This window comes from Atractosteus spatula, chromosome 1 (genome assembly GCF_055471065.1).
Source record: "Atractosteus spatula isolate fAtrSpa1 chromosome 1, fAtrSpa1.hap1, whole genome shotgun sequence".
NCBI classification, from domain to species: domain Eukaryota; kingdom Metazoa; phylum Chordata; class Actinopteri; order Semionotiformes; family Lepisosteidae; genus Atractosteus; species Atractosteus spatula.
In genome coordinates, this window is record NC_142706.1 from 67,945,876 (window position 1) to 67,958,687 (window position 12,812).

The 12,812-nt window shown below is 40.7% G+C and overlaps 1 protein-coding gene across 12 annotated transcripts in view; it reads left to right on the forward strand.

Moving 5' to 3' along the window:
• bltp1 (bridge-like lipid transfer protein family member 1) overlaps positions 1-12,812 on the forward strand; it is a 121,433-nt gene that overhangs the window by 49,193 nt on the left and 59,428 nt on the right. For all 12 annotated transcript variants that reach the window (XM_088917992.1, XM_088917993.1, XM_088917996.1 and 9 more), the window contains exons 26-37: positions 152-402; positions 558-816; positions 1,701-2,532; positions 3,513-3,583; positions 3,835-4,008; positions 4,652-4,772; positions 5,445-5,591; positions 7,190-7,317; positions 8,358-8,560; positions 9,133-9,324; positions 10,386-10,597; positions 11,963-12,114. In XM_088917992.1, coding sequence (XP_088774118.1) covers positions 152-402; positions 558-816; positions 1,701-2,532; positions 3,513-3,583; positions 3,835-4,008; positions 4,652-4,772; positions 5,445-5,591; positions 7,190-7,317; positions 8,358-8,560; positions 9,133-9,324; positions 10,386-10,597; positions 11,963-12,114 — 2,742 coding nt within the window. The remainder of the gene's footprint in view (positions 1-151; positions 403-557; positions 817-1,700; positions 2,533-3,512; positions 3,584-3,834; positions 4,009-4,651; positions 4,773-5,444; positions 5,592-7,189; positions 7,318-8,357; positions 8,561-9,132; positions 9,325-10,385; positions 10,598-11,962; positions 12,115-12,812) is intronic.

Here is a 12,812-nt window from a genome sequence, read left to right on the forward strand (position 1 = left end):
ATTGTTTTGTAAAAACCTTGGTTCCCTTCCAGTTGTCTATTATTAGCTGATGACGATTGTGGATTTATCACAAACATCACTTGTATTAGCTGTGATAGTATTAACAATGGTAAACAATGAGTTTGTGTAATCCATACCTGTTTCTCCTTAGGCTCTGGTTCCTCTGGCCTGAAGATGTTGTGAAAAATAAGAGAAGCAAAAACAAGTGTGGCTGTCTTGGCGGCTGTCGGTTTTTTGGAGGCACGGCCACAGGAGTGGACTTCTTCAGGCTAGAAGAGATGACCCCCTCGAGCAGCTCTGCTTTCTCTGGCTCCAGTGCTGAATCGGACATGTGCTATGGGCAGTCCCTGCTCCAGCCTGGAGAGTGGATCATCACAAAGGAGACGCCAAAACTTTCAGAGGGTAACTTTTTTTTTTGCTTCTTTTGAACTTCATGCATGTGGCACACCAAACACAAACACGTTCCTACAAAGCGAAAACAATCCCAGTGCCCTTCAACACTGTCATTTCTGCAGCTTTGTACTCCTCTGAGAAATTCTGCCTTATTGCTGCTCCAGGTAAGGTGAACGGAGGGAAGAAGAAGGAATGGGAAGGCCGTTCCCCGGGGGCTGACATGGACAAGAAAGTCCAGCACCTGAGCCTGCAGGTCCCCTTGCGTTCCCACAGCTCCTCATCCTCCTCGGAAGAGAACAGCACATCCAGCGCGGCCCTGCCTCTTCTAGCCAGCGAGAAGGACAGCCCTTCTCCCAGCACCGAGGACAACACTGCAGCCTTGGGCTTCCCCTCCACTATCAAGCCCGAGGATATGAATGGAGAGTGAGTTCACTGGCAATCTTGACTGAGCTGATCAGCACATGTACAGCCTTAACCGTCAGCAGTGTTGACAAACCAGAGAGAGACCGTCCAGCCCATCTGGGTTTTTTAATTTGCAGGAGTTAATTGATCCATGGATCTCTTCGAGGTATTTCCTGACAGAGGCAAGGATATCGGTTTCAACAATGCGACAGGGTGGCCTGTTCCAGCCTTGTTTATAAAAGGGCCTCCTCTTTTCAGTTTCAAAGGCACTCTCATGTAGGTTCCTCTTAAGTCCTTCGGATTATATTTTGCTGATTCTGAAGGAGTCCAGTGGGTTAATTTTTGTCAAGGGTTTTGAATACCTGAATCTAGTCTCCTTGTAGTTTTCTTTGTTGAAGATGAAAACAATTAAGCTTTTTTTAGCAAAGCTCTGTGTATCAAGCAGTTTTGGAAACATGAAAAATCGGAGCTCAAAGAAAGAGTTGCCTTATTAATGGTTCTCAGCTGTCCGTGCTTGTGCCCTAAGATTATATTAGTTTCTCACTTCTAAATTTAAATATAATTGAAGCGACACCTTTTGTAGCAAGTATTGATTTTATTGCAGTTTTATTACATTGCATAATTTTAATTGCACTATATAATGTCTTATATAATTTAATCTGTATAGTTGGAATTATATGAGCTTGTTTTTATGAGTCTTTACATGTATAGGTTTCTAGATGCATATCTCCATTCTTTGTGGAAGCATTTAAGCTTTCTTTTAAACAAATAACTTGACTTGAAGATAGGTTTTAGATATAGAATAAAGTGGTTTAGAAGCTTCATAACAATAATATTGAAGTCCTAAACAAATAAAGCCTCCCAGAGTTTAATATTTATCTTTGGTTTTTCTATTGTTTTTTCAGGGTTCCCTCTGAGCTCCCTGAAAGCTGTTCTGTTTCCCCGAGCAGCGCTCAAGAGAGAGCCTCCCTGCGCTCCCCCCTCAAGCGCCAGTCCTCCGTCTGCTCGGCAAGGCTGGGCAGCACCAAGAGCCTGTCGGCAGCGGTCTTTGGGGAGAAGCAGCCCCCTCCCGCGGGGGTGCAGTTCAGCAGCGAGGTGTCACGCAGTGACGAAAACGTGCTGGACTCGCCCCACCAGCGGCGCAGTTTTGGCTCCTTCCCTTTCACGCCCTCCGCCGACTCCAATACCTTTCACCAGTACCGCTCCATGGACTCCAGCATGTCCATGGCGGACAGCGAGGCCTACTTCTCAGCTGCTGAGGAGTTTGAGCCCATCAGCAGTGACGAGGGGCCGGGCACCTACCCGGGGAGGAAGAAGAAGAAACAGGCCCAACAGATTGATTACAGCAGGAGCTCCATTTACCACAGCGTGGAAGGACCGCTTACCTATGCGATTAATGGGGAGGTCATCCAAGAACCAAGGCCTCTGCCCATCCCCACTCATGCCTCTCAGGCTTCTTTTGTGTCTGCGCTGGGGGTGGAGGAGGAATCTTCTGAGCATGTGTACTCTGTGGAAACGGAGAAGACCCCAGAGCCTGGACAAGTGACCTCCCAACCACATGTCATGGCTTGCTACCAGAGCTACCTGGCTCATTACCAAGTGTTTAACTGGTCAGTGAAGCAGCCAACGAACAAGAGAACTTCAAAGTCCTCTCTGCATCGCCCACTGGATCTTGACACGCCCACCAGCGAAGAAAGCTCGTCCTCCTTTGACCAGCTCTCCATTCCCTCTTTCAAGGTAACTATACAGATAAATAATTGGCCATGTGTCATTTAAAGGGGGAACTGCAGCACTGTTTTTATGTTTCAGGGTAAGAATCAGAATTGATTATTCAAACCACAATAAAAGTCAAATGTGCACAGTAACTTGTAAAACCGCCAATTTACATCACAAAATAGACAAAATTTCCAGGTATGTGCAGCGAAATTTGGGATTCAGAACGAGGCAACAAAACCTTAGGTGATGTGATGTGGCCCTATTACAATGTAAACAAGCAGGCTTGTGAATACATCTCTTTTAATGCAATAGAAATACTGCTCTTGATATCAAGACGGTTTTCCAAACAAACACTGCTGTGTTATCTCTGCATGAAGTTCATGTTGGCAGATTTCTACAGTGAAATGTCTGGTGGACAAGCTGTACTGATTTGCTCGTACATCACATTACATTAGTCATTATGGAGACTAGTGAGCAGGAAGAGCCACTTCACGTCACAGTTCTGCGCAATTTTGCAGTGATATGGCGACTTGCAATACTTTCACCAAGGTCATGATTTTGTGCTTAATTCAAAATTTGTCAGTTTTTTCCTGTAAAGTCAATTAATTTTTTTCATTTTTTAATGAGATTTAATAACCAGTCTGAGAAATTAAGACGCAGTACCCCTTTAAGCTGTGTATAAATTGATACTTAACATCTTCTGTCCTGATTCTGTATTGAAATAAAATAAATTCTGCAAACTTTATTATTTGTATTATATATACCAGATACTAGGATTGTTCTGCTCCTTAAAATTGTCTCTACAGGTTTTTATTCTAAAAACTCTGTTAATGACCTGGAAATGACTCATGTTCTCTCCACCTTAAACAGACCTACATTAGAAAAGTGCTGCAGAGAAAATAGCCCTTCAGGACCAATATCGAACATCCCTTAGCTATACTTAACAGCATAACAAACCTCTGCTTAAGATATAGGCTACCTATTGTAATATTTTGTTTTAGATAGTGAAGCATGGCCTGGCTGCCAGTTCCTTGCTGGACAGAGGTGTTCAACTAATGGGAGGATCATGCAGGTAAGTAAACCTTCTATTTTGTTCTCTTATATTTAACTTATTAACTTATAACCACATTAAGTAAAGAATAATCCACACTATGAAATGGGAATGATGTGACACAAAAGGAGGTTGTTTCTTTGGCCAAAGGCTGGATCCAGTTTGATCTCTCAGATTGTGTGCTTTGAATACTTGGATCAGGTCTCTTCAGGAGATTGCATAAATCCTGAGGTGTTCAAATAAGGAATGTAATAAAGTTTTATTTGCCCTAGCACACCATACACTCCTTTGGAGAAGAAAGCTATGGAAAACACAGATGATGAGACCACCACCGATGACTGGAGCCTCGATCAGCCTCTCTCTCAGACGAGGACTACTGCTATAGTTGAAGTGAAAGGAGCAGTGGATGTGGTATTAACACCCCTGGTGGCTGAGGCTCTAGACAGGTAACATAGGAAGTTTGCCGTTCATTTAATTGCAAACAAGGTTAGTTTGTATAAAACATAGTATAGTGCACAGATATTCTTCAGTGTAATCTGGCAGACAATCATATAAATATTTTCTTACATAATAAGAAACACAGAAAAGTAGGCCACTATCGCCACACTGCTCAGTGTCTGAACTGAAGGGAGTTTTCTTAGTGTACTGCATCATATTCACTCATGCTGTGCTTATCGGAGTCCTAAAACTCAGAAACAATGAGCTACTGCTTTGTAGAATGGTCTGCCTAGTAATGTTTCAATAGCAATTTGTTTTTATAGAATCTTTCCAAAAGATAGGCTTGTTCACTCTTTGTTTTAAACCAGACGGTCCTCCTGATGTTTTATTAATGAATCAGAATTACTATGGATCTTTCTCTATTACACCTGTTCCGTGTAATAATTCCTGCAGTAGCCACTGTTTGAATTTTCAGGACTTCTGGAACTGAACAGCTTCATTCCTGAATATGATGCTTATTCTTCTTTTTAAGATTTGGTTCACATAGTCTGTGGTTTTGCTCATTTAATCATGTAGGTGTACACTAGATTGCGTTCTCCACCTTTGCTGTTTTGGACATTGTAATTCATTTTTTTTTATGTTCATTCTTAGATACATAGAGGCGATGGTTCATTTTGCAAGCAGTCGGCATCCTGCTTCTATTCTGGATGATCTGCACAGCAAGGTGCTAAATGAAGCTTATCAGATCAGCAAATCAACAGTATCAGACTCAGTAAGTGGTTTTATTGAAGGGAAAAAAGTTTAAACCAAATAACCAAATTCATATTTTTTCTTATAACCCTTAATGTTTTTTTTGTATTTTCCATGGTGACAAGACAAACAGTCATTAAGAATTTTCAGGAAAACATGGATTTAAGATATTTGGTTACCCTTCCATATATAATCATAATCACCTTGTTATTAAAAATAATCAAACTTCTGTTATGTAAAGTATTCACAAGTCCAACCTAATGTGAGCTCGAGTCTAGGAATGGTATTTTTGGATGTGTACTGTATCCTGTGACAGATAAGCTTGTTTTATCCCAGCACTGTATCAATTAACGTTCTGTATGGTGTGAGCACTGATGCAGAATGCTGTACATTTCTGATCATCATATTTGGTGAAATTATAGCACTTTTTGTTAGTTTCTTAGGTGTGATTGTCATGGGATTTATGTTCACACCAGTAACATCAGTTGTAGTGGCAAATGGGGAGGAAAACACTGCGTCGTTAATTCCTTCTGCCCCTGTTGTAAACATTTCTACTTCTCTGTAATGAGAACTTTATTTGAACTGCATTGAATTTATCTCAGGTTGTGTGAATAGATATTGCTGTGTATTTGGGTATGAACAATTGCGGAGGTGCTATCAGGTGATGTCAGGGAATCTCATTTCTGTTGTGCAGAGCACGGAAAAGCACGATTCCAGGGGATCGAAGATGGAGGGAGCAGTGCCTGGATCTACAAACACAGGACATGGGCAAACAGACCTGTCAGCAAAACAGGATAATGTGAAAATCAAAGGCCTCCAGGCTAATGTGTCTATACCCAAGGTACTCGGCAGGCCACTGCATTGAGCCCAGCACATTTAGTGCTATGCACAAGCTCAGCAGTTTGAAGGGTTTTTCTTAAATTATTTCCAGCAATAAATAATTCCAGAGCTAGCAGCATACTGCCGTCTAACAACTAGACTCATAAATCAAAGTCACACCCCTGGCCTTTAGTTTCAAGGATTTTTTTATTCCGAGGGCTGTTTTCACCTCAAACATTACACATTCTCAAAGAGAATCAATGCTGCGTTGGCGGCCTTGCAGCCTTCTAGCCTGATCTTGTCAGCTTTCAGGAGTGAGACAAGGCAGGGCCTGCTCAGTAGTGGGATGGGAGCCCTCTCAGGAAATTCAGGTTGCTGCTGTATTTGGAATTTGTAGACCAGTAGGTAACTACAGGCTGCATCACAACTTTCAAACACTGGTGTCCCAGTATGCTGACCGGAGACTTTATGCTGCAAGAGATTTCGCAGGTTGGACATTAAACCAAGATCCTTACTACTTGTTCATTAAAGATCGCATGGCACTGATCAAAATGGTTTGGAGTTTTAAACTCAGCATCTTGGCTAAACTCTACTCTGGGATTGAGCAATCTGGCCTAACTAAAGATTACCTTTAACTCCATTACTCTATTAATCGCCTACTTTGGACATGATGTGCCGTGCACTGAGGCTACTACCATGTAACAGCAGCCGCATGACAACCTCATGGCGCTGCACTTCACTGCTGGATGAAGTGGGATCTATACATCACTATGGGATTTTGTACATAATCCTGGAGTGATTAAATTCAGGTATTAAGGCCAGATGATTGCATTTGAAGGATATTTAACAAACTATGATTTGGGTTTCTTTTGGTTTGCGCTCTCATTTTAATAATAATAATAATTGCTTACACTTATATAGCGCTTTTCTGGACACTCCACTCAAAGCGCTTTACAGGTAATGGGGACTCCCCTCCACCACCACCAATGTGCAGCCCCACCTGGATGATGCGACGGCAGCCATAGTGCGCCAGAACACTCACCACACATCAGCTATCAGTGGGGAGGAGAGCAGAGTGATGAAGCCAGTTCAGAGATGGGGATTATTAGGAGGCCATGATTGGTAAGGGCCAATGGGAAATTTGGCCAGGACGCCGGGGTTACACCCCTACTCTTTTCAAGGAACACCCTGGGATTTTTAATGACCACAGAGAGTCAGGATCTCGGTTTTACGTCTCATCCGAAGGACGACGCCTGTTTTTCAGAATAGTGTCCCTGTCACTATACTGGGGGATTAGGACCCACATGGACCGCAGGGTGAGCACCCCCTGCTGGCCCCACTAACACCTCTTCCAGCAGCAACCTTAGTTTTTCCCAGGAGGTCTCCCATCCAGGTACTGACCAGGCTTACATTTTGTAACAGACATTTAATTATATGAGAAGAACCAACAGTAATGTGTGTTTTAAATAACATCTAACATTTTCTCAGCAGCCATCTTGGTATGCAGTCCGTGATCAGATCACTGGAGCAACTTTTTGATGTTATTGAGTAGCTCTTTTCTTCCCAGCTTATTCTGTGCTTTCTAACCAGTGTGTGACCCCTCTTTGTTGGTCCCTGCAGGTTAATCTGTGTCTTCTGCAAGCCTCAGTGGAAGAATGTTCTCCCTCAAACTCCAATAAAAACATTATTCATGTGTCTCTTGTGGCATTGTGCTTCGACAGAATAGGAACCCAGCTGCGAATGAACAGGTGAAATGATTGATGTGGCAATATGCAATTAAAATAGAAGGCCTCTGAATGCTTCTGTTCTTTTCAGTAGTTAAAAAATATTTTCTGTGATAGAAAGTACAGTTGTTTTAGGTTTTATTTCCTGTTGTCAAGAATATCTAGCATTATTTGTGCATAAGCACGGTATGCCCGTTTATATATGTATTTAGTACCCTCTACATTTTGTGGGACAGCAGTTAGTCAAAAATGGTGCTTTTGTGTTCACATTCAAGCAATTGTTTTGTGTGATCATGAGATTGTGAGATTAATATGAATGATAAATACAAAATAATATAGATTTTATTTTTGGGTAATTCCATGCATGCATTTTATGATCATATTAAACATAAATGTTCTCTGTGTTCAACTCTGTGATTTCACATGCTTGAACACATTGAATTTAAGAATATTTCAGTGTAAAGACCAGTATGTGGATGCATATCCCTTTGAGGGAGTAATTGACTTTAGGTCTACAACTCATTGAGATCACCACTCTATTTGTATAACCATTTTAGTTGCTTTACTACAGCCAAACCCCTGTTTTGGGGATTCAACTTCAGTTTTTTCTTCGGCATGTAAAATGTGGAATCAATTGGGTTGACTTGATCAGTCTTTAATACTTTCCTCTTTTTTTTCCTCCTAAAAAGTCTTTGGTTGTATTGGCCAGATGGTTTAGGTTATTGACACAGTGCTTGGTGAAACACCACCCAATAAGTGTAGAAGCATTGTTTTCTACATAAGCAGACAAGATGTTTTTGTATGACACAGAATCCATTCTGTCATTCATTACATCATCAGTAAACTTGAGTGAGCCAGTTTCAGAGATGGGCATGATATTACCTTCACTTACATTTGTACGATGGTTGGTATATACTGTAGGCACTTGTTTTATTTTACTTCTGAAGTCTACAGATAGTCTGTTCTTAACTGTGTAAAATAGGTTGATTTTTTTTGTCAATTGAAGTCAGTATGGATTTTATTGCTCTCATACAGTAAATTAAACATTACTTCATCCACCCCAGGGGCATTGTGGAAGAAACAGCAAATACTCTGGAACATGGGAGATCGTCGGTGACGTTTGAGAAATACGCATCTGCAACAAAAATGCAACCCCAGTCTTCTGGCTCACTGAGGTCTAACGCTGGCATAGAGAAAGGAAAAGAGATTGCAGCAAAGCTCAATGTCCATCGCATTCATGGCCAACTCAGAGGCCTGGACACTTCAGGTAAATTTGTTTAAAGAGGGTGCACAGATTAAAAATGGGTTTAGAGTGGGCGCTTTGATGTACAGTAAATACCTTAAATTCTCCTTACAGTTGTTAGAATTTTTTGCAGACAGCCACTGTTACAGTGTGTGTTTTGTGTATACCTGTACATGTATAAATTGTTGCATGTATGTTTAGAACTTGAAAAAGTTAAGCAACTAAAGCTGGAAACACTATAATCTACAAAAGGTATGCATCTGTTTTTTACCAGTAATTCTTAATGGAGACAGAAAGATTAAGTTTTGTAGGAACTTTATTTTTTTGGTTTGCTTTTTGCAGCATGTTTGAAGATTTTGTTAATTTAAATGTATTCTTTGTTTACACATCTTGAGTGTGTTTTTATGGATTCTCTTATACAGTTCCACATCTAAATAAAAAAATAAGTTTATTAACATTCTTAAATGTATCAGTTGTTTGAGATCATATGTGACTTTTTCATATCCTTCCCTCAAAAGATTGAAAGGAATTGGTGCATTGGCTTGGCATTAGCCCTGAAATTTAACCTTCGAGTGACACTTTTTTTTTTTTTTTAGACATTGGCACCTCTGCCATCACTGCTATCCCATTTGAGAAGTCCAAAGTTCTCTTCAACCTGGAGGAAATGGATGAGTTCACATTTGTAGATGAGACTGAGCCTCAGGGGAGTTCTGACTCGACCCGTGTCAACCTGGAGAAGTGGGGTTGGATCATGTTTGAGTGTGGCATTGAAAATCTGACTGTGAAAGGTGAAGACTGCTGAACTTTTTCACCGTTTCTGTGAAGCTGAATGGCTAAACAGCTCAGGACTATTAATTGTTTCCCAGCTTATGCTGTTGAGAAATACATGATGCATTTAACTCTGTTATTCCAAATTTATATTATTCTTATTTTATTGTATGAATTCTAATTTTATTATTCACATTTTATTTCCGTTATGATTATTGCCTGACCATTTTCCACCTTTACATACATGGTTAAGTGGAGGTATGGAGATGTGCCGTTTTCCGTATCCTGTTTTGTGGAGTGTTGGTTGTTGCTTTTGTGCAATGATGCATGTCATAAAATGGTGCAGCTGTTTGATGCACTGGCCTTGAAAGGCGGTGAAAAGAAAACAAAGAATATGCAACAAGACTGTGTACCATTAATTGACAAAATACCCAGACCTTTTCAAGGCTCATGGGGGAAAAAAACATGATAGAAATCATCCTTATAAAAATACTTTAGCTATTTTTTTTTTACTGTTTGAAAGGAACTTGTCTAAACAGTATGGTGCCGTTTCAAATTTGCTTTTATCTGATGCTTCAATATTGGAAGACGGGCAGCACTGCATTCAAACCTTTCAAATCTGAGCTGATAAGGGATCTGCTGCTGAAGAAACAGCAGTATCCATGACTGCTCCTTACTGTACTTGCCTTTGCTTCTTAATAAAGAAGGTACCATTAATTCTCAGATAGGAAATATCTTTTATGACCCACATTTCTTATCACTTCTGTCCATTTCTTGACTTTTGCTTCCACATTGTTCAGCCTCTTCTTCTTATTTCATATCTAGTCTTTTGAGGTCTAACTTAAGACTCCTCTCCCAATTAACTATATTATAAAAAAGCACTCTGTGTGCACTCTTTCACAAGGCTGTCTGAGAGGCACAATACAGTACCTGTCACAGTCTCTTTCCCTCCTCACTTCACCCTGTCCAGTCCTGCAGTATGTGATCTTTATTTCATTGAATGACCCAATTAGATCTAATTAGAGGTTACAGCAGAAAACACATCTGTGGCCATTGACTTTGCATTATCAATTGCATTTAGGAGGAAGACAGTCCGGAGCGGTTCTGTACAGCGCCTTTGGCGTCATGGGTAAAGCAGACGGCCCAGAAAGAAATGGGCTTTTGAAATCCAACGGGTCTTCGGGCTCTCAGACCGGCAGCGGATACAGCACAGACGTGTCAGATGACAACCTTCCACACGATGCAGCCAGCCCCTCATCTGATGCGAACGGCAATTCGGACTCTGACGAGCAGGTGATTACAGCTCTTCGGGGCGACCAGCACAGTGCCGCTTTGCTTTCTAAAATGCACACGTGACATCTGTTAAAGAATCTGATATGACAAATAGTCTAATAGGTAACTAGCTCTTGTATTACAGCGCCATATCAGAGTTAATTAGATTTGTTACCATATTGTCATACACTTCTTGGATTCCCACAACTTTTGGGATGTTCAGTACAAATAACAAATATTTTTTTATTTCTAGATGGTCTACCACCCATCACTGTCTTACAATGTGTGGTTGCATGGCTGGTCATTAACCAACGACAAGCCTAATTTAACTTTGCCACCTCTGCATATTCAATATTAAATTACATTTCTCGTACTTACTTTGATGCTTGACAAAGTCTTGTTAAAAAGTGGCATTTCATTGTTTGACAACAGAAAGAATTGCTATAGTGACCTTAAAAGACAAATGCTCTATTAAAAATCAAGAGGTTGGCTAGACCCATCTCATAGCTTGTAATTATTTTTTTTTGTCCAGATATGTATGCCTTTCATTGATAAGCTTTTAAACTTGTATTGAATCTCAACAGGTGGTCTGATTAAAGCAAACAGTAATACAATGGAGAGGTGATACATTGTGCTTTTGTCAGGGCTTTGTCAGACTTGAAACTGATTCTTTGTAGGTCATAATAAAGACTAAATACCAGTATTTTTGGTGCGTTATTCCCAAATAGTTTTGAAAGCTTATTGGGAAGCTTGCGAGTGTCCTTTCTATAACCCAAAGCGGAAGCAGTCATGTTCAGGAAAGCAATTTGATGAGAAGATAATGAAATTTAGGCTTTTATTCTTTATTGCAATAGACCTATCTGTGGCCATACAGGTTGTAGATCAACTGTTTGACCAAGGCAAAACTTTACAATTTAGTAGAAATGCCTAAGTCTAGGCACTGTGTGATCTTTTTAGACACGTCTCGGTACTGTACAAATGACCCATAGTTCTGGTGTCAAGATGCAGAGGTGTAATAATGCATATTTTTTTAATGTACTTCTTTACTCTCAACATTCAATGGATAAATGTGATAGAAATTGTACAGATATAAAAGGCATAGACAGTGCTGTTATTAATTGCCTGTGAAGAGTTATCAAATGAGGAAAAGGGTTCAATTTTCCTGTATTGAGGTCATCTTACAAGAATATCAGCATGATTTTGTTTTTTGTTTTATGACAGTTTCTTTTTTTATTGCTTATAATTAATATAAGGGTCTGATGATGTGCTCTATAAAATCTGTAAAAGTGATATTCTGGTGCGCCTAGCTGGACGTATGTGGGCAGACCAGACAGAGGAACAGTGGTGATCAGTTCCTCTGTGGTGTGTTTGTGTGTGTGTGTGTAGGATGAAGGGGTGGAGTCTGATGACCTCAAGAAAGACCTGCCACTCATGCCTCCTCCTCCGGACTCCAGCAGCATGAAGCTCACCATCCGAGAGATCTGGTTCAGCTTCGCGGCTCCTACCAACGTGCGCTCCCCTGCCCAGACCTTCTCCAGGTACTCCCAGAGGACACGCTAGAGTACAGTGGTCCCAGGCGAAGAGTGCGTTGTGAGGCTGTTTTATTTTGTATTCCTACCCAGAGGGATGTGGCTTCATATTATGAAATAAAATCTGAATCAAAGCAATTCGGTTTCTATTAATTAACCCAACAAATGGGTTTTGTATGGTTCAGATTTATTTCAGATGTTGCATTGAGATATTTGATCATCATAAGATGTTCAATGCACCAAGTTCCATTATTTGATCGATTGTGGTTGACATGAACACAAGGGATTTGTAAAAGCCTTCTAAATAACGTACAATGGAGGATTTCACAGCTAAAAATGACTGTTTTAACATCCCATTATTGGAATGAATGATGAAAGTCTGAAAGATGGTAGTTTTTAAAAATTGAAAAACATGATGGAAGCATTGATTAACATTGCTGCCGTCCAGAGCTGGGGTCTTGGGTTCAGTTCCAGATCTGGGATGCTGTCTGTGTGGAGTTTGTATGTTCTTCCTATGTTCCTTTGGGTCTACGCCGGGTGCTCTGGTTTCTTCCTGCAGTCCAAAGACACCCTGGTAATTGGCTTCTGGAAAAACTGGCCCTGGTGTGAGTGTGTGCATGTTTGTGTCTTTGTGTGCCCTGCAATGTACTGCCATCGTCCTGTCCAGGGTGTATCCTGCCTTGCACCCATTCCTTGCTGGGATAGAC